The 23964-nt window shown below is 36.6% G+C and overlaps 1 protein-coding gene across 4 annotated transcripts; it reads left to right on the top strand.

Annotated features, from left to right (window-relative positions):
- Positions 1-1954: 1954 nt before the first annotated feature.
- Positions 1955-15948, top strand: LOC134661393 (methionine-R-sulfoxide reductase B1). 4 transcript variants are annotated; one of them, XM_063517461.1, is made up of 5 exons: positions 1955-2141; positions 2280-2384; positions 2462-2623; positions 15158-15170; positions 15751-15944. In XM_063517461.1, exons 1-5 carry the CDS (start codon positions 2039-2041, stop codon positions 15812-15814), a joined length of 447 nt encoding a protein of 148 aa, XP_063373531.1. In that variant the 5' UTR covers positions 1955-2038; the 3' UTR covers positions 15815-15944. The 4 variants fall into 4 exon arrangements, with proteins under 4 accessions (XP_063373531.1, XP_063373530.1, XP_063373529.1 ...); XM_063517460.1 differs by lacking the exon at positions 15158-15170 and having other exon boundaries at positions 1956-2141; positions 15751-15948; XM_063517459.1 differs by lacking the exon at positions 15158-15170 and having other exon boundaries at positions 1956-2141; positions 15715-15948.
- The last annotated feature ends 8016 nt before the right edge of the window (positions 15949-23964 follow it).

Below are 23964 nucleotides of genomic sequence, written 5' to 3'. Positions count from 1 at the left end.
TGAACATAATCTTAAAAGTTCGAAAGAGTTCTTCCAATACATGTCATAACCTCAATTTTTAGTAATGTTTACCATCAACGAGCATGATTGTACATTGTAGGCCCCTTAGCTTTGCTTAATCTTATTTAAGGTATTGGTATTTAATGGTGACAGCAGAAATATCTCTTGAAACAGAAACGATTCAGAATGAAAACCAAATGAAAACAAATAAGGTGACGGCTGTCATTCACGATCCACATTCCACAGATAAAACACAGATGACACGCGTTTTGGAATTATTTGAACACAGTGTTGCTAACCCGCGATTTTTCAAATTTGCCGCCTTTTACTACTGACAAGATTTGGTTGACGGACTTTATCTCATCTAGCGTCTACATGACGATGGCGTCCACCCACACGTACACAATAAATTACATCTCTCTTTGGTTGAATCGGCGAGCCAATGACCTCGAATTTCAATTTTGCGTCAATACAAATACATATACTTGGTCAACCAAATCTTGTCAGTAAAAAAAGGCGCGAAATTCAAATTTTCTATGGGACGATATCCCTTCGCGCCTACATTTTTCATTTTTACCGCCTTTTTCTACTGACAAGATCTGGTTGACCAGCTTTAGGTATAACTCCACACCACACATACCTACATTAAATGGTCAATTTAATCAGATTCAGCGAAAACTACCTAGTCTGCGCGGAAAGAGAAAAGTCGTAAAATGTATTGTGTCCCATACATTTCACGACTCTTCTCTTTCCGCACAGACTCTACCAAAGTATAGTCTAGCAACCCATCGTCAATAGCAATAGGCGCGAAAAACTAATTTTGTATGGGAGTTCGACAGTTCCAACCTTTCATTCCTATTTAGATTTTTCAAATTTGCCGGCTTTTTCTACTGACAGCTAGAAGGGCCCTCCACACTCGTGTGCGAATTGCGACGCGAAGCCGACTTCACACCAAAGACTCCACACTCGCTTTAAATTGGCAAATTGGTATAGTTTTAATGTGGGTAAATAAATGGTAAATATAGCTGGTCAACCAAATCTTGTCAGTAAAAAAAGGCGCGAAATTCAAATTTTCTATGGGACGATATCCCTTCGCGCCTACATTTTTCAAATTTGCCGCCTTTTTCTACTGTCAAGATCTGGTTGACCAAGTATAATAACCCAACCAAATTACGTAAGTTGTTTTTGTTATGTTGTCAGGAAATTTATGTTCCTTCTGTCCCTCACGGGCGCACGCGTATAGCTCGTCTACAGAATCCTACCATCTATGGTGTCGCTTGTACCACCCATAAGTGAGAGCGAGAAACAGATATCCCTTTCTCGCTCTTACTTATGGGTGCGACGTTCTAATAGCCAATTTAGACTCTCAGCTCGCGGCTTGGCTCGCGGCGCGTCTCGTGGCTCGCCTCGAGCGCGTAAGCCCGTCGAGCTACTGATTACACTCTCGCCTCGTGGCTCGGCTTGTGGCTCGTCCCGTGGCTCGAGGCTCGTAAGCTCGTCGAGCTAATCTATTTTAAACACTAACAGCACGGCATAAGGTTTATAACCGAATAACAAGCCGAACGCAAGTGTGAACGCAAGCGCGCGTCCCGCGCGAGCCCCTTTGGCTCGTGCCCATAAAACCGCTCCTCCACGCGAGCCAGGCGAGCGCGAGCCGAGCCGCCAGACGAGCCACGAGCCCAGCGCTTACACTCTCGTCTCGTGGCTCGGCTCGCGGCTCGTCTCGTGGCTCACGCGAGAGTCTAAATCGCTTTTAAGGTCGCGATGCGGTGCGATAGTGTGTTATCACTTTAAAACCCCAAAGAAAAAAACAGCTGTCAATAAAAATACCAAATGAATTTATATTTAAGAACGCTACCACCTTTGGCGACCACACGATAATTCGGATAATTTCCATCATCTCATCTTTTTAGTATCTACCCCTAATCTATTTCCAGTGCTTGAACTGCTTGATGACTATTATAAAGGCAACGTTATCTTATCGCTTTTTAAAAGCATTTGTTGCATAACAATATTCATGAATTAGACGAAGTGAGTTATGCGCATTCTACTCAGGCCATTTATTGCGTCCAGACAAGTATTGCGGCAGCAACTAAATAATAAAGTGATACCAATAAAGCTAAGACATCCTTTTACAACAGGTATGTATCGCTACCCAGGGCCTCTTCCGCCAGCGGTGTGAGTTGTGACTTTGACTGTAGTACGAAATAACCTCGTCGCGTCAGTTTGGCAGAACGCCAAACTAAACGCTCTTCTACAGTTTAGTTCCGTATTTACAGCGTTAGTGTGGAGAGCAATGGAAGATAAAGAAGCCTTGAAAAAGCGTTTAACGCCACTGCAATACCATGTCACTCAAGAAGCTGGAACCGAACGACCATATACAGGTAAATAAAACACTGTCAATACGTGTTATGTATGAAACATACGTTTCTATGTTTAATCACACACTGTTTAATTTTAGGGTGCTACAATAAATTTTACGAAGAAGGAATGTATGTGTGTATAGTCTGCAGACAGGACTTGTTTAGTTCTAAAACCAAGTTTGACTCTGGTTGTGGCTGGCCGGCATTCAATGATTGCCTAGCTAAAGATAAAGTCACTTTGCACCAGGATACAAGTGCAGGTATGTTTTGATTACGAATCATTTCAAATAATTAAATTGCTTGGGAATTGAATGTAACTAATACTCATCTGTATCATAAATTTCATTGTACCATACCCTAATACCTACTAGCTTTGTACTATGTCTATTCAAGCAGAACATTATGTTCAATGTCACAGCCAATGCCAGGAGAACTCATTGTATAACCGGATTCCAATTTGAATCATATCACCGTAATTATTAATGACCAACTGGAAAAAAAAACTATTGCAACACATTTTGCATTGCATTTTAAACAGAGCTTTATTAATTATGTGTTTTACCTACTCAATCCCAATTATATGTCTGATCCATATGCTAATCTTATCGTTCTATTTTTGAGTGAGATGTAAAAATAGTATGTAATAATTTTTTGAAAATCAGTAAACTATATTTATATTTACTAGGTATCTAAAATAGCTTTGATATCACCCATGTACAATCAATTATGCCCTAAGGGCAAAAACCCAACAATGCAACATTTATAGCTAAGTTGAACATTTTCAATTTATAATATAGTGTGCTGGAAGCATTGAGAAATAGAACAAATGCATTATAATTAAATCATATTTTGTAGCCTTAATGCAAGCACACAAAACAATAGAAACAATAGATGTTTTCTATTATTATGTAAACTATTGAACTAATGTTACAATTAGTAGATATGTATGTATAAATACCTTAGAACAATGCTATCTGTAAATTGTGTCACTGCAATGTACCTATTTTTTTTAATAGGTTGACTATCAGGTCCCAGTTTTTTTTTGCATTTTCAAGCTTTCACAGAAAGTTCTCACTTATCAACTTGTGATATACATGTTGATATAGTATATTATTAATCACATAAAAATCAATACATGATAAAACATAGAGTACTTAATGAATATTTTTATAAAAATTTGCCAATATGAGTTGCACTGGGTAAGTTGAAAACAGGTAAGGCTAAAAGTATATCTGCATCACATGTTTTCATCTTACCCTAACAGTCCTTTCATATACAGTGTGGAAAGATAAGTCTGGCCTTGGAGGGAAATTACCTTAAATCCTTAAGCTAATGGAGAAATTCCTTTATTATTAAAAAGAAACAAAACTGCATTCAAAGTATTTTTCTTTTTTTCTTCAATTTGGCTTGTCTAAAAAAATCTTGAGTACTAAATATTACATTTTATGGATTTTTTGTACGACAGACGAGTTTAAGACCTAATGTTTCTGGAGAAATGTTATCATTAACATTAACTGTATCGACTAGTAGAATAAAATTGCTAGTTTTTATTTTTTGGAATTTTTAGTCGGTTCGAGTCCCGGGCGAGGCAAGCGAGGTTTAGAAAATCTTTGAATGCAGTTTTGTTTCTTTTTAAAAATAAAGGAATGTCTCCTTTAAGTAAAATGAGCCAGCTTAAGGATTTAAGGTAGTTTCCCTCCAGGGCCCGACTTATCTTTCCACACTGTATATGTTTTTGAGTGAGGCTCTGATAGGATATTTACTTTAAACAAAATGGCATCAAGGTAGTGTAGACATAGTCACAGGTAGCAAAAGTCAAAGGATTACGTCTACGCAATAAAATATTTTCGGCGATTTATCCATGTAAATATTTAAGACCTTGAGTGTAAATAGATGACACACTAAGACTTATTGTGTAACACTTACAGAATAAGTGTTACATACTAAAATTCGATTTTGAAGCCTAATATTGTGCTTTTTTTGTGTTGATAAGAAAGAACTCGCCACAGTTAGTCTTGTCACGAAAATTCTGACCATCAATGATTACATCGTCAGGAGACAGCCGAAACTCACTAATAATTAGTACCACAAGTTCAGAGCCATATTATATTAAGTGAATGGTATGTAGTACCAAAACAAGGCTGATTTTTGTTTAATTATTTTTTGCAATTAGTGAGTTTTGGTCGTCACCTGGCGATATAAGATAATAATAATATATTTTGAGGTCTAGTTTATTTCTCCATTAGGTTATTTATAACAGAATCAAACCAAATTTTCATCAACAGTTTTTGGGTACAATTATTTAAGATTTTTCCACACGATTGGCAGCTAAATTAAAAAAAAAACTGGTAAGCAACTAGGGTGGAATCACATCTGTCAGCATCGAGCCGCATTTTATATATGAGAAATTGCTCGTTAGTATGAAGATGCGTACGCATGCTTACAGCTTTCCGATGCGTACTCATCTTCATACTAACGAGCGATTTCTCATATATAAAATGCGGCTCGATGCTGACAGATGTGATTTCACCCCTAATTGTAATAATAGCCCGAGCAAGGAACGGTTGCGCTAAACATTAATTAGTAATAGGCATTTTTTTTTATATTCCCGTTTAGATCATTTTAAGATACTTTATTTTCGAATCCAACAAACTTTCTCTCCGGAAGTAGGTAAAAAAAATAGTAAAAAAAAGAGCCGATCTTGTTTGTTAAAAATAGTAATAGCATTTTTATTTTGTAAACGTGACAAATATAATATATATAATGAGTCGACAATGGAATCAGTCAAAATATTTACACGGAAAATAACTAATTCAATAAATGGCGGGGCCTTACGGATATACGTCGTAAGTTGATAGATAAAAATAGTAATAACTACGTCTTTGATTGAATTGCCATAAAACTACCTCATTAAGCTATTTATCCGAAAATCGTACATAAATAATATTTGTATTACTTGTATATATATTTACGCCTTAAACATGCTAGAAAAAATGGTTATAGATATAATTTCTTGCAGACTTTGTTCTGATAACGTTCAAAGTGATATCAATTACATAATCACACAGAAATATGGTCAAAGTAATAAATAAGTGCATTTTAACAAATTCGCTAAATGACACCACCAAATTTGAACTCTTTGCGCAAATGCTAAAGATTAAATTTCCTTGCGGCGCGCGGGGACAGTTTTGATGCGGGCGGTGGCGGGAGTTCGTGCCAAGGACGCGTGGACAGTAGGTATATAGGTATGTACCTACAAGTGACGTGCGCGGGCGTCTCGCTCGCACCAAATACTTGTGCGGCCAAGTCTGAGCGAAATGAACGCGCGCGTGAATGATAGCTAATTAAAAATAACTGATATAATTTCCAATATTATTCTAATATTGGTTGATGTTCAAATTATATTCGTAATTATATACCTACGTCGATTATGAACCACTGCAAAAATAAAAATTGCGCCTGACTATCGTTCTTATTTAATTTCAGAATGGTATAGTGTGGAGTGGCATTATAAAAGGAATACTTATTATCGTAGTCATTTGACACTTTTGGTGACACTTTCACATTCTGTCACAGCGAAGTGTGTGTAAGCCCACTCTAGGAATTTATATTATAGTCTATCCAACAACTTTGTCAGTAGAAAAAGGCGCGAAATACAAATTTTCTATGAGACAATAACTCTTGGCGCCTACATTTTTAAATTTGCCGTTTTTTTCTACTGACGGAAATGGCTCGACAGACTTTATATTTCAAGAAACGCATTATATTGATTTATTTCTATTCATAGTCTACGTTCCTAAGTTCCGTGATAAGTATAAAATAAGAACGTTAACCAACACAACAAATTTTCTATTATAGTACGAGATCCTTCTGCAAATTGCAGACTTCATTATTTTTGTAGGAATAAAAAACGTGCATGGCAGATAAGAATTTTATTTTAACCATGTATGTTAAAATAAATGTTATTTGTTATTATATTACTGTAGTCGCAAACAAGCACACAACTAAAGTTTTGACAAACGGACGTCCATTAGGCATCTAGATAATTATGTACGTGCACTTGGCCTGTTTTGTAAACATAGGGCTTATCGCGAAATGTCGTTATCTATGTCACTTGTATATTTGACAGACAGATAACGAAACTTGGATTTTCGATGCTCGTGGTAGATCTTCAATTTTTGATTATTTATGGGCAATTCAAGTAGTTGGAAATTGTTTTGGTTTAAAAGAGGCTAAAACAATTACGTGATTAACAAGGGAGGTGTTTAAACCACGAGCATAGCGGGTGCTTTAAATAATGGAACATTGAGAGTTGCGAGACTTGCGAGGGTTTCAAAGTACGAAAGAAGAGCAGCTGCCGAGTGAAACTCAAAATTTCTAGGGCACTATGTGTGGATATAGGTATGATACATTATCTAGACACGCACACCAAGTGTTAAGCTAAGTTCAAAAGAAGAGAACTGGCGACGCAGCTGCCCTATGTTGTATTACATGGAGCCGCTTTTGACCCCTACCATAGAGAAATAAGTAAGACAAGAGTGCTCACTCCATACATCAGTTCAGACTATTAATTTCAGTGTCTACATCTAGCATCGAGTAGCGGAACTATCAGTACTGCTACTTGACAATAGATGTAGCAGTACTGATAGTTCCGCTACTCGATGCTAGATGCTAATAGTCTTTTTGGTACTAAAACTGATGTATGGAGTGAGCACTCTATGTGTTTTTTTCTCTATGCCCCTACGTACCTCAAAGTCTATTAAACATAAACATTATGTATATGAAATTTTGTTGATTTCTTAAAACCTTTAATGCTAACTATTTTTATGAATATAACTCAATCGGTTATTAAGATACAAATACCTAAAATCTGGATTTTTTTCACTGACTGACTAACCTAACATCAAAAAAATAACTCATATCCAGATGGCCTAGCAAGTTGAAATTTGTACAAGATGATGTTGAACTAATAATTTCTGTACAAAAAGTAATGACATTCCAACAAAAACAAAAAACAACGGGTTGCACTCAGGGAGTGCCGGCAGAAGTGAAAACTCAATGACTAGTGCAAAATGCACTATGTATAATTGAGGTTAACGCCATCTAGCGTTATTTCGTCGCATTACTTGAAATCCCTAAGCACGTCACTGTTAGTACTCGAGTTATATTAATACCAGATAGAGCGAAACTCACTAGATGACATTTAAATCATTAGAGGAAAACTCTGTAACATTATTAAATTGTACAACGGGACTTAATCGCCTATCTAAGTTTTGAGATTTACCTCTGACGTTCTCCGAGACCACGGAGACAACGCCGTCCTCGAAACGTCGGAGGTAAATCTTAAAACTTAGATACGCGATTGAGTCCCGTAGTACAATTTAATAATGTGTAAAAATCGTGAAAGTTTAAATCAGTATTATTACATGTAACAGTTTTTCGATCAGGTCACGTGATCGTCTTACGGTCACGTCATCTCTCGCTAGTTTAACATTTTTTCCCCACCTCAAAAAGTGCACAGCGCCGCTAAAGAAGTTTTCACTTCAAAAATGTGAAATGAGAGCCAAGTTCGATATTAAGAATATGCGTGGTCGTTGACTTACGACGGTCATTGACGTTGATATGCGGCAAAAGAATTGAGATACGTATATATGGCTGCCATGTTCTAATTCACTTGATATGTAATTGAAGGGATGTTTACAAAAACAACATAACTGACTACACTGGTTGACACCTGAAACGATTGACAATGTTCTTAAAAAAACCGGCCAAGTGCGTCTGTCTACTATCGTACGCACCGTTATGACGGATTCAATTGTAGACAGTATCTCAAATACTACGAAATACAAGGCCTTATTATGGCTCCTCTACACGATGGCCCAACGCCGGCCACTCCAAGGGACGCATTTATGCGTTAGAGGGAGCAAGTGATATTGGTATCTCATTCTACCGCATGGCTGCGTCCCTTGGAGTGGCCGGCGCTGGCCCATCGTGTAGAGGAGCCATTAGCTATAAAGCGTTTATCATTGCGGAAAGGTATTTCGGACAGGTTTAAGACGATAGTGGACGACGGGCGTCACTGTGGTGTGGTTAACATACAGTCGAAAATTTTAATTTATGACCCATTTTGTACCTTGTCACAGTGACAATAGTATGAGATATCTAGCATACATTAAGAGGATAGAGGACGATCGATTTTCCACACAAACATATACCTAGTCCTATTTCCCTTCCTAGAGACTTATTGACATTATGGATTTCTTTTTACACAATTTGATATATTTTAATTATAGCTATGGCCGAACAATAAAATAAAAACGTCTGTTTGTGTGTATGTATGTTTGCGATAAACTGAAAAAATTCCGGCTAGAAAAGCCACAAACAGAGGTAAACTTTTGCCATACAATTTGTATGAAAATGAAAACTTATTTTTCATGCTATTTTTGTATGCCAATCGATTCTATTCCTATCTAGTATCAATAGTTTCTTTGGGGTCAACTTACGGTAATGTACTAAAAAGCCACAAATTAATAAAAACTTTTTCCATACATTTACTATGGAGATAATGTGAAATTTAATTCACTATTTTCTATCTCTTCCATCAGTCCTACAGCAATGTCTTTATAGTCCTTAAATGTAACGAGTAACGACTGATTGGCCAGATAGAAAAATATGAATTAAATTTCACGTTTTGTCCATAGTAAATGTATGGAAAAGATATATTTAATTTGTGGCTTTTTAGTACATTACCTACCGTAAGTTGACCCCAAAGAAACTATTGATACTGGATAGGAATGGAATCGATTGGCATACAAAAATAGCATGTGAAAAATTAAAAGTTATCATTTTCATACAAATTGTATGGGAAAAGTTTTCCTCGATTTGTGGCTTTTCTAGCCGGAATTTTTTTTTGGTTCCATACAAGCTTTTGATCCTTAATAGGAATGGGACCGATTGGCATCAAAAAAAAGTTTGTTAAAACTTACCTTTTTCCCGCACCCTGTATGTTTTTTCCAAAATCTGTAAAAGCCAATCTTCATTAATTTGAAATCGAGGGAAGGTCTTCTAAGACCGTTTTCTTGTCGCAGCACGGGATCTGGTAGCTGCCCTCACTGACCCAAAAAGAAAATCCACCCTGTATATATTTATGTATTGTCCAAATATTTATAAATAAACATGTCCCGGTCTTTGGTAAATAAATTACCGTGTCAACTGCACATTCTGTTGTATTCTGCTTCGGTTTTGTTTTTATGTTCTGTGTTGTTTTGTGTTTGTTTTAAGTGTCAATGGGTACACTGAAAATCAGCGTCGTAACACAACTCATTTGCCGAGTGTTATCCTTTTCTGGAACCCCTCGCAGGCCTCGCAGCACTGTTACTTACCTACTAATTTACCTAGATTTAAGCCTATTTTAGTGTTGTTGTGTATGTGTGTTTCGAATAAAGCATCATTCATTCATTCATATTGCTTGATAGCTGTCCGGTCCCTTATTGAAATCTATACGTAAACTACCTACTTGAATACTTTGTAGTTGGATCTCAAACTATATATTTCAAGTGCTAGGTATGCAAATTAGTAAATTGTGCCAATTCATTTTGAAATATTTTATTTAAAAATATCAGCAGTCATCATTCATTTTTTTAAAATAATCATTGAAAAATCACTTAAATCCGAACTGATTTATTACACGTTACGTTTTGTCACCGCTATCACACTATGTGAAAGATTTTTTGGTAATTCTTATAAATCATTAATTAATGTAATCTCTACTACTACCACTACTAAACTCAGTCTAGGTACGCACTAATTCACAATTAAATTAAAGGATAAACAAGTATTAAGTAGTGTTAACTCTTACTTAGTTTGCCGGCTGCCGCGAACCGCGAAAGTTAATCAAACAATCTAACATTTCATTTCACAACGATAATAAAAAATGGTTTTGTTTTCGTCAAATTCAAAATCTCAAACAAAATACTTGATTTGGCCGAGTCCTTCTCGTATTATTAAAAAAAAAACATTATAAGCTTTACAGGAGCTTTATTAGAGTTTTAAATCTATTGCAGATGAAGAAAATCATATTCGTAAAAATAGGTATTAGTGATAAATTTTCGACAACTTAAATGCAACCGCGGCGATCGGCCACGCGGAGCGATCCGAATTGTTCCGAAGATAGCCGAAAGCATCGCAGAGCGAGAGCGAGCGAGCACTGAGTGCGAGTGCGAGCGAAATAACAACACAATGATGGCGTGACTACCTGGCGGGCGAATAAACATGACACTATCACAAGCTGTATTACACATTACGCGCTGTGAGTAGACTTGAACTGATCATTCATATCGGCGCGTCAATCTATGTGGAATTGAATACATTATGCGCACTTCGGCCGGTGGTTGGCGGACGCGCGCTCGCGTAATGAATGATTTTTGAAGAGATTATTACGAGCATTACTTACACATGTCTACAGTTGACAGTAGAAAAAGGGCGGCAAAATTAAAACATGTAGGCGCGAAGAGTTGACATCCTATAGAAAATTTTATTTTCGCGTTTGTGTATAGCCCGGACTTTCAGTAAGACGGAAAGTCTGCAATTACATAAAATTTACTTTCTTATTAACAGCACTCTTGCCCAGTTTAAAGCTGATAATTTGTTCCAATCTAGTCTTCCATGTTTTTTGCGTTCACTGGTACATATGTCTTGAGCGAGTAAATATATGTGATGTTATCTATGAAAAGGGACGTTATTGTCGATGGCGGTTACGCCATTATTAACGATGCTCCGATGTAAATACAATGCCGCGCGACGCTGTGCGGCGTAAGCGCCATCGACAATAAGGTCCCTTTTCATAAATAATGCCCCATATTAAGATTAAGGTTTTAGGTAGTTTATTATAACTGCACTACCACGATACTTTTTTAAATATTCGCGCTTGGGGCGATGGAAGTGTCATCGTTCCGTTCCGTCGCCCCGCTCCATGCAACGACCAATCGCGTTAGCTCGCTGGCTCGTGCGCGGCAACTTTAAAGCAACGATAACGTTTTTTGATGGTTTTTTGTGTTACGCATCATATTACAAGGCGATTTTTACAGTATTCGACGACAGAGAACTCATAATGAAAATCCCATATGATATTGATCTATTACCATTTTTAACCAGGCAATTAATTCATAACCCCATAAAACCCACCATACGGTATTATTTAGTGTAAGATTAAATTGCAACGCTTGTACTTATTATAATTTGGAAATAATGAGAGAAAAAATAGCCTATTACCATTTTTGGGACGGGAATATACTGAATTCAATAAAAACCGTAGGTTACTTACTTTAAATGTAGGATACATAATTATGTTTTGTGTGATTCATGCTGAATGTTATAAAGCAAATATTTCTCTATGTGTATAAATTTAAAAAAAGTTATTAATATTTTTTACAAATTTTCTGTGAATTTTTATATTTTTACATTTTTTTTAAATATCTTAATGTAATATTTCTATTTGGATTATGTGTCGACGTAATCACTAGATTTATTATCTGTCCCTTACATCTAAAAGTTCAGCTATTACTAATTATTTCCATTGCGCCATACTAGCCGACCGTACCTTGCTCGGGCTATAACCAGAGATCGGACAGATTGGCGTCATTGCTCGCAATAATGTGGACATGACTCAAAATTTGATTAAATAATTAATCATCTAATTATTTTTTTACCTGAGATTTAATTTTGTTCCCTAGTCAATAAATAGCACTTAAATAAATTTTTGATATAAAAGAATGAGTAAGTACCTACAGAAAAGTTTGGAAAACATACAGATTTTTTTTTAATAAATTTACTTTATAAGATATTTTTGTGTTATTCATTGATTAGGAATCAAAATTAAAGCTCAGGTAAAAAATTAAATAAATGATTAGTTATTAATCAAATTTGGAGTCATGTCCACATTATTGTGAGCAATGACGCCAATCTGTCCGATCTCTGGTAATAACAAATGTTGCTGAATAAGTCCCTACATGTTAAACACCTAATTTAATATTTTGTATAAAATGAATTGCTAGCAAAATCTGTTCACACTGACAAAATAAATGATACAAGGTCAGCCGAGTTAAATGCGTCACTTGAGTAAATGCGTCTTTTAAAGATTTCTTCTAAACGGAACATTTTAGAACTATTGGAACCCTCTCTGTTTGAAGTGTGATCACTGAACTTTTAATGCAGACGGCTATAATAGTTATAATATGTTGCGTTTCGAAGATATCTTCAAATGACGCATTTACCACAAGAGACGCAATTACCTCGGTTGACCTTAGTTGTTGGATTTAAATCTGCTTTTTTATATCTGGCATTGGCTATGCAAATATATATAAACTACAGGTATCATGTTCACACGTATTTTAAGTTTGCTTCTTAATATCTTCTTACATTTCACACATTCAAATAATATATTTATTCTACCTGTTAAAACATCTATATTCATGATAAGTATACAGAGTTGTTGTATACTAATCCTAATTAGTCTAGGTAACAGTGGCGAGTTTCCCATAGCACTTGATTCCCACCCTTGAGGTTAGTAAGCTCATCAATTATTACTTATTAAGATAGCTCCCGCTTCGGTTTAACTACGAATATTCTTGACGCGCCGCCACTGCTCGGTAATTCATAATATGTTAAAAGAAAAAACATATTCGTGTAAAATCATATTATATCAGCTGCAAACCAGTTTCTAGCACTTTTAATTTTTGATAATATTCAATTTTAACTTCTCACAAAACCATACGACAGAACTAAACATATTTTAATAATTGTAGTGCAGCTGTAGACAGGCTAGACAGACGGACAAATGCCAACATCACCTATTGCCCCCATCTAGCTACTAATATTTAATTACCAACCTGGCTTAATACTATTACAACCTGCTATAATGCTAATCGTGTATACTCACTGATATCCGGAATTATGAAGAGCAAGCGGATAGCAGTTTGATTTATTTATACATATACATACCTACCTAATAATATCATGTTGAAAAGGCATGGAGCCACGTAAATAAAACATATTTCCGCAACTGTCTGTTTGACTCTTTCTAATTAATCTTGGATAATATGAGTATAAGTCTAAGCAAATTGATTGGACTACCCGTAAGTAAGTAAGTACTCGTGAGCCTGCCTATATGTACGTAACTACAGCACGGGTTCAAAATGGGGTAGGGGTTATTCGCGTGATAAGCGATTGTTTGTAAATAATGTAATAATCTTGTCATCGCAACATGTTCAGGGGTTTTCGCTGCTCTTTTGATCAACTGACAGGTGTAGGCGTTTAGTAACTATTATATGTACATATTCAACATAAGTTTTAACTTCAATAAAATTCAGATTACCTACCTACCATTTATCTAAACAAAGATGACACTAATGCACAACGGCTGACTTTGAGACACAAATTGGCGCACAGATAGTTGTGAAAACACTATTGAACTCGCCATTAACGAGTAGGTATATAGACCAACTCGCGGGCAGATGATAGCCTCCATATTAATCTTTTGATAGATGAGATTATGTTCAAATCATTTTGAAGATACACTTTTTTGGGTTGTTATTCTGTCCCGTTGTCCGATATCAGAGTTTTAAGATAAGATGTATGAACTGTACCTCTACAATCGAATGTATCGTAGGTATAAGTACCTACATACATTATATACTTACTTTATTTTTATTTAATTTTGATCTTAGCAATAACTACATGATTTAGGACGTTGTTATTACTTGTTATTCTGTTCCGACTGGAGCCGATGAAATTGGTATTAAACAGTGACCGGAGAAACATTCCACTTACGTCCGCCGTTTTAATTTTCTGACCTAGGTTTATGGAATTCATAAATTTTGATAAACCTATGAAAATAGATATTCTGAACTAAGTGGCAGCTGACTTAAGTGGAATAAGTCCTTCTATTTAGTACAAAAGTTCTTATGTATACGTTTAGTTCTGTTAGTATTTATGTATGTACATAATGTATGTGTGGGTTAAATCATGGAAGCTAAATTTGACCCGATTTCCGATTGAGCTGAAAATGTGCATCCTACATAATAATTATGTAAATCGGGTGACAATGCAATACTATGGTCAACAATACTATGGTCAATAGTATGCAACCGAGCTGATCTAATGTTGGAGACAGGAGGTGGCCATAGGAACTCTATGTTGATACAACGCAACCTAATTGTGTTTGGGGCTTTTCGAATTGTCTCAATGGGTATTAGTTGCCTGTAGTTAGAAAAGTACTGTTGTACCAAAAAATGAAATTTTTGCCTACAACTTATTTTAGCTCTGGTTTGCTGCGGGGTATCGGTATCATATCAACATGTTATTTTCGCGGTAACTTTCATTATCACATTTGGACGGCTAAACTAGCGGCCTAACCCCTTTTCTGAACACGTGCTGTACTGATACGTTAGCAACTTGTTGAACGTCTGTGCCTATGTCAGACAGGTTTAGGGCTGGTTATATACCTAACCAAGAATCGCTTCGTCTATTTGCCTCTATCGCTTGAATACGAAAGGGCGATAGAGAGGCAAACAGTCGATTTTCGTTTCTCGCCCCTCCTCCAGGACAACCCTTTATTCTTTTTTTTGCACTATACGGTACTTATGTATATATTTATCATATACATATTTCAACAAGTACATTTTGGTGACGGGAACGTGGAGTTTTGGTGCTAATATATTTTTGTCTTTTTTTCTGTCTGTCTTCCCGTACCCCTTGAACACCTTCCGACACAATCCTGAACCCAACGCAAACGTAAGTCGTCCCAAATTGGTAATTATAATTTGACTGTCTTCTTATGCTTTTTCGTCGTTACGTATAATCTTTATTCCATTATGCGTCGCCCGTACTAACCCGAGCATTGCTCACTTATCTTTCTTTTTTGTCTTCTCTCTTCTCGACTTCCTAATAATTTCTGTTACTACATCACATGACCATTTTCTATTTAAATTGCGAATCACACACACACTAATTTACTATGTATATGATTATTATGTTTACGTTCACTCGCTATTAAACGCATCTCATCTCATGAATGTTGGAATGCATGAAATCGGCACTGCATAATACCGGTCCCCCGCCTGCTCCCGCTACCCCGCCCCGCCCGGCGTCTGCCCCGCCCCGCCCCGCCCGCTGCCCGGACGGCCGTCGGTTGGCTGACTCCTGCGACGCTGCGACAACGCGCCTGCAAATTCACGACATCAACTCTGCAAATCATTTCGGATTATGTGCTCATGGCATCACGCAATGGTTAAAATCTGTATCTGTGTAAATAAATGGTGATGTGGGTGAACGGATTGTGCTTACGGAATTAAAGTTGGAGCGAATATATTACTAGTTTTAACACGGCCAGGTTTGGTGCGAACCGAGGTGCGATGCTCCAAGTGCTCCGCTCACCTGGGGCACGTGTTCGATGACGGGCCGGCGCCCACCAAGAAACGTTTCTGTATTAATTCCGCCTCGATGGACTTCATACCAGCCGAAGAAAGGAAGGATTAGCTTTTCTTCAATATTTTCTAAAATAATACGGTATGTCGATATGTTACCGATACTATAATTTTTTATTATATATATAGGTAAATGTGTAAACAAATAAGACAAGTTAGAGTCTGGGTACTGAAATATTACACAAATTATTGGCGAGAATTTCAATAAATCTTGGGCTGGTCACACTTTGTGTAGTAGGAATTATAGTTTTGATACTAGAAATTATTTTAGATTTTCTGTGCACACGTAAGGTACCTAAGGAAATAAGTTAAATATACGTTGACGTGCACTCAGTCAGCAGCGTCCCAAGCAACGTGTAACTCAAACTTGAGCGACTCCAAATCATTTAATTCAAACGATTCAATATATTTTTATTAAATAATTTGATTGTCTTGTTACATAAAGACTGTACAGGACAAAATCCGGGCATGCATGATATGATAAATCTTTTAAATGTGTGTGCATTATCAAGCAGCACTTTTTTAAATAATTTGTGGTTATTAAACTACATAATCAAATTACAAACATAATTTAACATTAGGTTGTCTATGACTTATTATACAGGGTGACATTTGAGTCGTGATCAGTAATATGTTTTACTAACTCCATAAACAACGAGCAATTTAATGCCCCTACTCTTACTAAAATCAGACAAGATTTTTTTATTTGTTTGTTTATTTTTTGTCATTTATTTTACTTCTCTGATTTTAGTAAGAGTAGGGGCATTATTAAATTGCTCGTTGTTTATGGAGTTAGAAAAACAGACTACTGATCACGACTCAAATGTCACCCTGTATATTCCACATATATGTTTTGATACACGGTCTTCTGACAGTCTTTGCCAAATTCTCCTATTAAAAACATTTTATTATTTTTAATTACACAAGTCAAATTATACCTCATTACATTATTTTTTCACAATAGTTAAAACTTTTTTAATTGTATCAGATTGAGATAGTTTTGAGGTGTTTTAAATTTAGTGAATTTGACTTAAAAAAAACATCTCATATAAAAACGACTTTCAGTGCTTGGGAGTCGAAAGTCTTCTCGACTACTTCAAGTAGAAAAGAGTATCTAAAAGTATGTTTTTGGCAAGATGACATTCTAATGAGCATAAAACAGCTTATAAAAATAAAATTGTGGCATTGTAACAGGAAGCAAGTGAAGATTATCAAAAAACGCTGGACAAAAAATTAAAGCTATGATGGAATATATTCAGCGAAAACTCACAGAAGCGCATTTATTGTAATATGGTTGTATTTTCAGTAGATAGTACTATAATTACAAATTATTTAAATAAAAGAACCGCTTAAATATCATGGTTCGGCTTAAATATCAGGACCGGTAACGAAAATTAACCATGTAAGTCCTGTGTATTTGAATAGTCATGTGTTGTATTTATTTATTTATTGTACCTGTTTAATTCATGTACATGTAGGTAAGTTTATAGCATACGCCAACACACTCCCCCCATGCATATAACCTAAATAGAAACTGAAACTGAATCAATTTACTTAAAACTAATTACAGGCCCTTAGCCTCAGAATAAATAATAGTACTAAGTACAGAAGACTCACTCTCTAACAAAATGCGTCTATTACGATCAGCACAGATATGGCCGCTAGGTGGCGACAGCGCCACGCTCGGCTTATGGCTTTCCCCAAAATTGGCGCCGGAACGGATGTACTTTTAGCTACCTGTAGCAAAGCGACGAAATCGCGGAGTGAGCCACGCCTGCCTTAGCTACGCACAACTTCTTTGCACTTAACCCTCATGATATTCCTTTACGATAATGCTACTTTTCCCTCTACTCTACATAATAAAAGCTACTTATGCCACTACATATATAAAAAAAAATGAGCGTGGTCTAGCTTCTGTATGAATTAGAGAGAGTACAGCTGCGCCAGCGTGCTAAGGCAGCCTGGTGAGGTGAAACATATATATATATATATATACTAGCGACCTGCCCCGGCTTCGCACGGGTTAGCAAATTATACATAAACCTTCCTCTTGAATCTATCTATTAAAAAAAACCGCATCAAAATCCGTTGCGTAGTTTTAAAGATCTAAGCATACAGACAGACGACAGACAGACAGCGGGAAGCGACTTTGTTTTATACTATGTACTAGTGATATATGTATATATTGCGCCACAATACTTGATGTACCCCTATATACCTAATTCAAAATGGTCTTAGTCGCGATCTTGGTTGAAATTGTATAATCTTGTTAAGTCTGCAGCAGAAAGTAGCGAAGATGAGGTAGTCAAAATATATCCGCAAGGTTCTTAGTCCCTAACAATACAGTGTGTGGCCTACAACACGGGCGAATAATTAAAACGTAGATTCTACTCCTCAAACAATAAAACTTTTGTTCGACAACTTTTTGAAATTATGTAGTCTTAAAATTGTCCCTTTTTCAAACAAACTAAATAATATTTTCAATCTACTTTAAATTCCGTCTAATTGACATTGCCCGTCAGTCTTGTCACCATACAGGCATAATCAATTTCGTAATACATTGCGTGTTCGAATAAATTTTAAAGTGTTTTAAAATACAAACCACAAGTTATTTTTAAAAGTCGCTGAACAAACATTGTTTTGTTTGAGGAGTAGAATCTACGTTTTAATTTTTCGCCCGTGTTGTAGGCCACACACTGTATAGGTAGTGCTCATTTGAACACCTCGCTAATCTCTGCTGCACTCGTGCGATCGACCGACGGCTCACAAGTTCACAACCTTCTGGATACATAAATACTTCCGTACATTTTTAACAAATGTTGATATTACTTTTCTTTAGTTACAATTTCCTAAGGCAACAACAATTCAGTCAGATAATGTACCTAGTGTAATAACAGTCATCATAAAGTTACCACAATTATTAAGTCATTGTTTTTTACTATTTTATCTATTTCATGCGTGTTTGATTAATTTTAAGAGCAATTTTTAACAATAATACCTAATTAGTGTTAACTATTTATTTAATTAGACAGAGATGTATAAGTTTTGTCTAATAGATATTGTCAACATAATTGAAATAAAATATTTTTATGTATCATTGTATTTTTAAATAGACGCGATGCATTTTGCAACCCCGCTGTGACACAGCTCTGAGGGCCTACCGCAAACCACGTTCGACGTGTTACCTCCCTGTCACACTTACGTACGAATTTACAAGTGCGACAGAGAGGCAACACGTCGAACGTGGTTCGCGGTAGGCGCTCTGTAGCCGGCCGCGGACCCACCAACACTCATCCTCCTCCTCTATCGAAGGCACAGACCTATTCGGCATTCAGCCACAATTGAAAATTGAGTAATAATATTTTTAATAACGGCTATACATTAATCAAATTAAATATTTTTAAAAATAATCAATAATACTGAATTATAAACGTTAGTATTTAAAAGTACGTTTCCAGTAACAAATTAGTATAAAATAGTGTTTTTCCTCGACTGCATCAGTACGGCTACCATCAGTTTGGCACAGATGGCCTACCGCGAACCACGTTCGACGTGTTGCATCTCTGTCGCACTTGTAAATTCGTACGTAAGTGTGACAGGGAGGCAACACGTCGAACGTGGTTCGCGGTAGGCCCTCTGACATAAACGCCGTCGTCAACGTAATTTACTTTCTCGCTCGTAGTCGCATATTAGTGCAAACGAGATGTATAGAAAGTAAATTACGTTCTCGATAGCGTAAATGTCAGTTTTGACACTGTCAGTCTGTCAGTGACTCATGGTACGGGCTCAGAAGGAGGATAATGTTTTTCGAGCGTGGGTATGTATATGAGTGTGTATATGTGTCCTTTTATTTGGCACCCCCTACAGCCCAAACGGCTGGACGGTTGTTTTTTGTTATACAGGGTGGTCCAAACCTTGACGTCCAACATTTTTTTTTAGATTCCTCTAGTCGTGGGCTATCAGAATATACCCCATGTATATTAGCCGATTATTTGTAGTTTTCATGTTATGAATTTTTGAAGTTTTTTTTGGTGAAAATTTTGGGGGTGAAGTAATTTACTCATAAAATAAAACTATTAGATTTTTTAAGATGTTTCTTCTTGTAACATACTCCTTGATAAATGACGTAATTATTAAAAAAAAAATCAGCGGCCTCACGTTGATACAAGTTGTAAAAAAACATGACAGAAATATTTTTTTTACGCTTAGGCATGTCAAGCTTAGATTTTGAGCTTAAATAAAAAAAAATACAAGCTGTTACAAGGACTTTGGCTGATTTTAAAAACTGATAGACCCTAAGTGTTTTACAAAAAGGTAAAAAAAAGTGACACTTAATAGTCGAAATTTGACAGAATCGGCAATCAAAGGAGCTGAGGTCGAAAGTTCCCAAATTAGTGAATCACAAAAAAATACGGTTTTATTATTCCTAACTTTAATAAAACACAGAAATGACCACGATGCATCAATGTTGTGACATGCGATAAGCGAATCATCATTTGGGTAAGCTTAATCATTATCTTAACTGGACCGGTGTCGCGGCGGGTTGTTATCTACAAAGGGTTCATTTTTACCTGCTCCCACCCCGCCGACTACTGTCTCCATACACACTATTGTTTAATAAGTTCACCTCTTTACACACCCACATACACACCCACCCACCCACACACCCACCCACACACAAACCCACACACACACACACACACACACACACACACACACACACACGCGCGCGCGCGCGCACACACGCACACGCATACCCACCCACACACACACGCACGCACACGCACACCCACCCACACGCACGCACACACACACACACACTTTAATGCGTGTGTGTGTGTGTGTGTGTGTGTGTGTGTGTGGGTTTGTGTGTGAGTGGGTGTGTGGGTGGGTGGGTGTGTGTGTGGGTGTGTAAAGAGGTGAACTTATTAAACAATAGTGTGTATGGAGACAGTAGTCGGCGGGGTGGGAGCAGGTAAAAATGAACCCTTTGTAGATAACAACCCGCCGCGACACCGGTCCAGTTAAGATAATGATTAAGCTTACCCAAATGATGATTCGCTTATCGCATGTCACAACATTGATGCATCATGGTCATTTCTGTGTTTTATTAAAGTTAGGAATAATAAAACCGTATTTTTTTGTGATTCACTAATTTGGGAACTTTCGACCTCAGCTCCTTTGAGTGCCGATTCTGTCAAATTTCGACTATTAAGTGTCACTTTTTTTTACCTTTTTGTAAAACACTTAGGGTCTATCAGTTTTTAAAATCAGCCAAAGTCCTTGTAACAGCTTGTATTTTTTTTTATTTAAGCTCAAAATCTAAGCTTGACATGCCTAAGCGTAAAAAAAATATTTCTGTCATGTTTTTTTACAACTTGTATCAACGTGAGGACGCTGATTTTTTTTTAATAATTACGTCATTTATCAAGGAGTATGTTACAAGAAGAAACATCTTAAAAAATCTAATAGTTTTTTTTTATGAGTAAATTACTTCACCCCCAAAATGTTCACCAAAAAAAACTTCAAAAATTCATAACTCGAAAACTACAAAAAATCGGCTAATATACATGGGGTATATTCTGATAGCCCACGACTAGAGGAATCTAAAAAAAATTTTTGGACGTCAAGGTTTGGACCACCCTGTATAAGGTGTGGTTGAATTCGTCAGAATTGTGGTAGTGACATAGGCTATATAAATTTTGAAAATAGCTCCCACTAATGAAAAAAGGGTGGGGGGATTGTTTTTTTTTCTTACTATAGCAATATGGGTACCAAATGAAAGCTAGTGAAAATACCATTTCAAAAATATATGTTAACAGTCGGGCTTTTTGTTTGTTTTAATAACAGTTGCAGTTTAATGTTACAGAAAATTATACTGTTTTTCAACTTGATGTACTTTTTTTATTTTTTGATATATCTGGTTAATTATTTTTTATCATTATATAGAGAATATACACAGTCACTTGGTATGTATTTTGGCCTAATCTATTCAGCCATTTTCAATTTAGAGCACTTGAATTGAAAGTCAACTGTGGATTATGAAATTTTTGAATTTTTTTCAGTCGGGTTTTTTGTTTGTTTTAATAACATTTGCAGTTTAATGTTACAGAAAATTATACTGTTTTTCAACTTGATGTACTTTTTTTATTTTTTGATATATCTGGTTAATTATTTTTTATCATTATATAGAGAATATACACAGTCACTTGGTATGTATTTTGGCCTAATCTATTCAGCCATTTTCAATTTAGAGCACTTGAAAGTCAACTGTGGATTATGAAATATTTGAAATTTTTCTAATAATTTGTTTGACCAAGTAGTTAAAATGTTACAGTATGTTATATATTTGTGATCTACTCACAAAGCCCTTTCATTTGGTACCCCACATGGTATATTTAAAAGAAAAAAAAAGTTTGTACTGCCGACTTTATGACGTCACAGCAACTACCCCCACCACTTTCGCGCTTGTCATCTCATATTTGTGTTCAGGGCATTACACTGAATGCATGGATACCATATTCACCCATATCTGAGACGACATGAGCGAAAACTAACCTAAAGCCTGTGCGGCCGGCCGTCTACTACTCCATTTGGTTAGGTATATCCTCTAACTAAGAAGTCAAGGTATAACGGAGTTTTACTTTAATCAATTTCAATTCTTTATTGATAAAAATATAATTTTACACGTCAGGTACATACAGTGCTTAATGCTAAGTCTTATAATTAATTATTGTATTTACATAGTTGGGCAGGCAAGGCTGAGCCAGCGAACTAGCAGTTGTTTATTTTTATAAGTTAATATGTAGGTATGTATATACTTTTATCTACTTGGTACAGTGTTGGGTCTCGAAAAAGGCATCAATTGAGTAGTATGCGTCAGACACCAGTTCAGATTTAAGTTTTTTATTGAAACATTGGTCGCTGGTGGTTTGTTTCAACTCCAGCTGTATTTTGTTATATACTTTAGGCCCTACCGTATGTATACACTTTCTGGACTTGGCAAGTCGCGTCTTGGGTGGATAAAGTTCAATAGGCCTCCTGGAACTCGCACCTCGGGCGTTACCACGAGTCGGAAACTGTGTTATGTTGCGTCTTTCGTATTTTGCCACTTCGAAGATGTATAGACACGGCAGGGTAAGAATTCCTGTTTGTTTGAATAGTTCCTGGGGTGGGTGGTCCCATGGGACCCCAGATATACGCCGAATCGCTCGTTTTTGGAGTTTGAATGGCCTTAGTCGGTCCGCAGCGTCGCCCCATAGGTCGACTCCGTATGCTAGTATTGAATGAAAGTAACCGTAATAAGCTTTCTTAATATTATTAATGTTTAGACTGGGGCGGAGTCTGCCCAAGGCGAAGCAAGCGGATGACAGGCGGTCACATAGCTGATCAATGTGCGGACTCCACAATCGATATTAAACTTTTGTGAGACATATTTTAAACTGTTTAGATGACAACGGTTTCACTCACTTGAATTTGTAGTCGCTATTAGCGACATGTTTCGGGCCCTTCGGGGGTCCTTCCTCAGGCTCAAGTGCTCGCAGCGACTGCAACTCGTGCAGTTTTACTTTGAAAATACCGACTATAATACTATTATAACTCAATATTTTTGTTTATGTTCAAAAACATTGTGTGTAACTCCGGGGGTAGGAATATTTTAAACTCGAGTCTGCGGCTGTCGGGTCGGGAATTATAGACGTCGTCTACAAAATCTCGCTTACCCCCATGTTGCACGATGTACTAATCTATACAATGTGTTACACCAGCCAGGCAGCCACTGAAAATGGGGTGGATAACCGTTGTAGAGGTTATACTGAGTAACTTTTACTATGGGACCAACCCCGAAATTGCGATAAGAAAATTGACACTCCCATACAAGATATCAACATCAGCCAGCCAAAATGTATGGGAGAGTAAGAACAATTTAATGGAACCGTACGTCAACGTCAGGGCTATAATTGCATCAATCGAAGATCGCAAATTGCGGGCGTCCCTCTCTGTCACTCTTATTACGCCTTCATTGGAGTAAAAGAGAAAGACCCCCGCAATTTGCGAATTTCGGTCTTCGCGGTAAGACCCCTGTTTTAAAAATATTGATTTAATATTAATCGTTTTTTTTA

Source organism: Cydia amplana, chromosome Z (assembly GCF_948474715.1).
Source record: "Cydia amplana chromosome Z, ilCydAmpl1.1, whole genome shotgun sequence".
NCBI lineage: Eukaryota > Metazoa > Arthropoda > Insecta > Lepidoptera > Tortricidae > Cydia > Cydia amplana.
Note: the sequence above shows the minus strand (reverse complement) of the source record. Positions and strands in the feature narration are given on the sequence as shown.

What these genes read in the sequence shown, in the direction of transcription:
- LOC134661393 (XM_063517459.1), top strand. Translation starts at nt 2,039, where the DNA reads ATGCGCATTCTACTCAGGCCATTTATTGCGTCCAGACAAGTATTGCGG. An exon ending in AAGACATCCTTTTACAACAG is followed by an intron (nt 2,142 to 2,279) that starts GTATGTATCGCT and finishes CCGTATTTACAG; the next exon opens with CGTTAGTGTGGAGAGCAATG. An exon ending in GCACCAGGATACAAGTGCAG is followed by an intron (nt 2,624 to 15,714) that starts GTATGTTTTGAT and finishes ACGGAATTAAAG; the next exon opens with TTGGAGCGAATATATTACTA.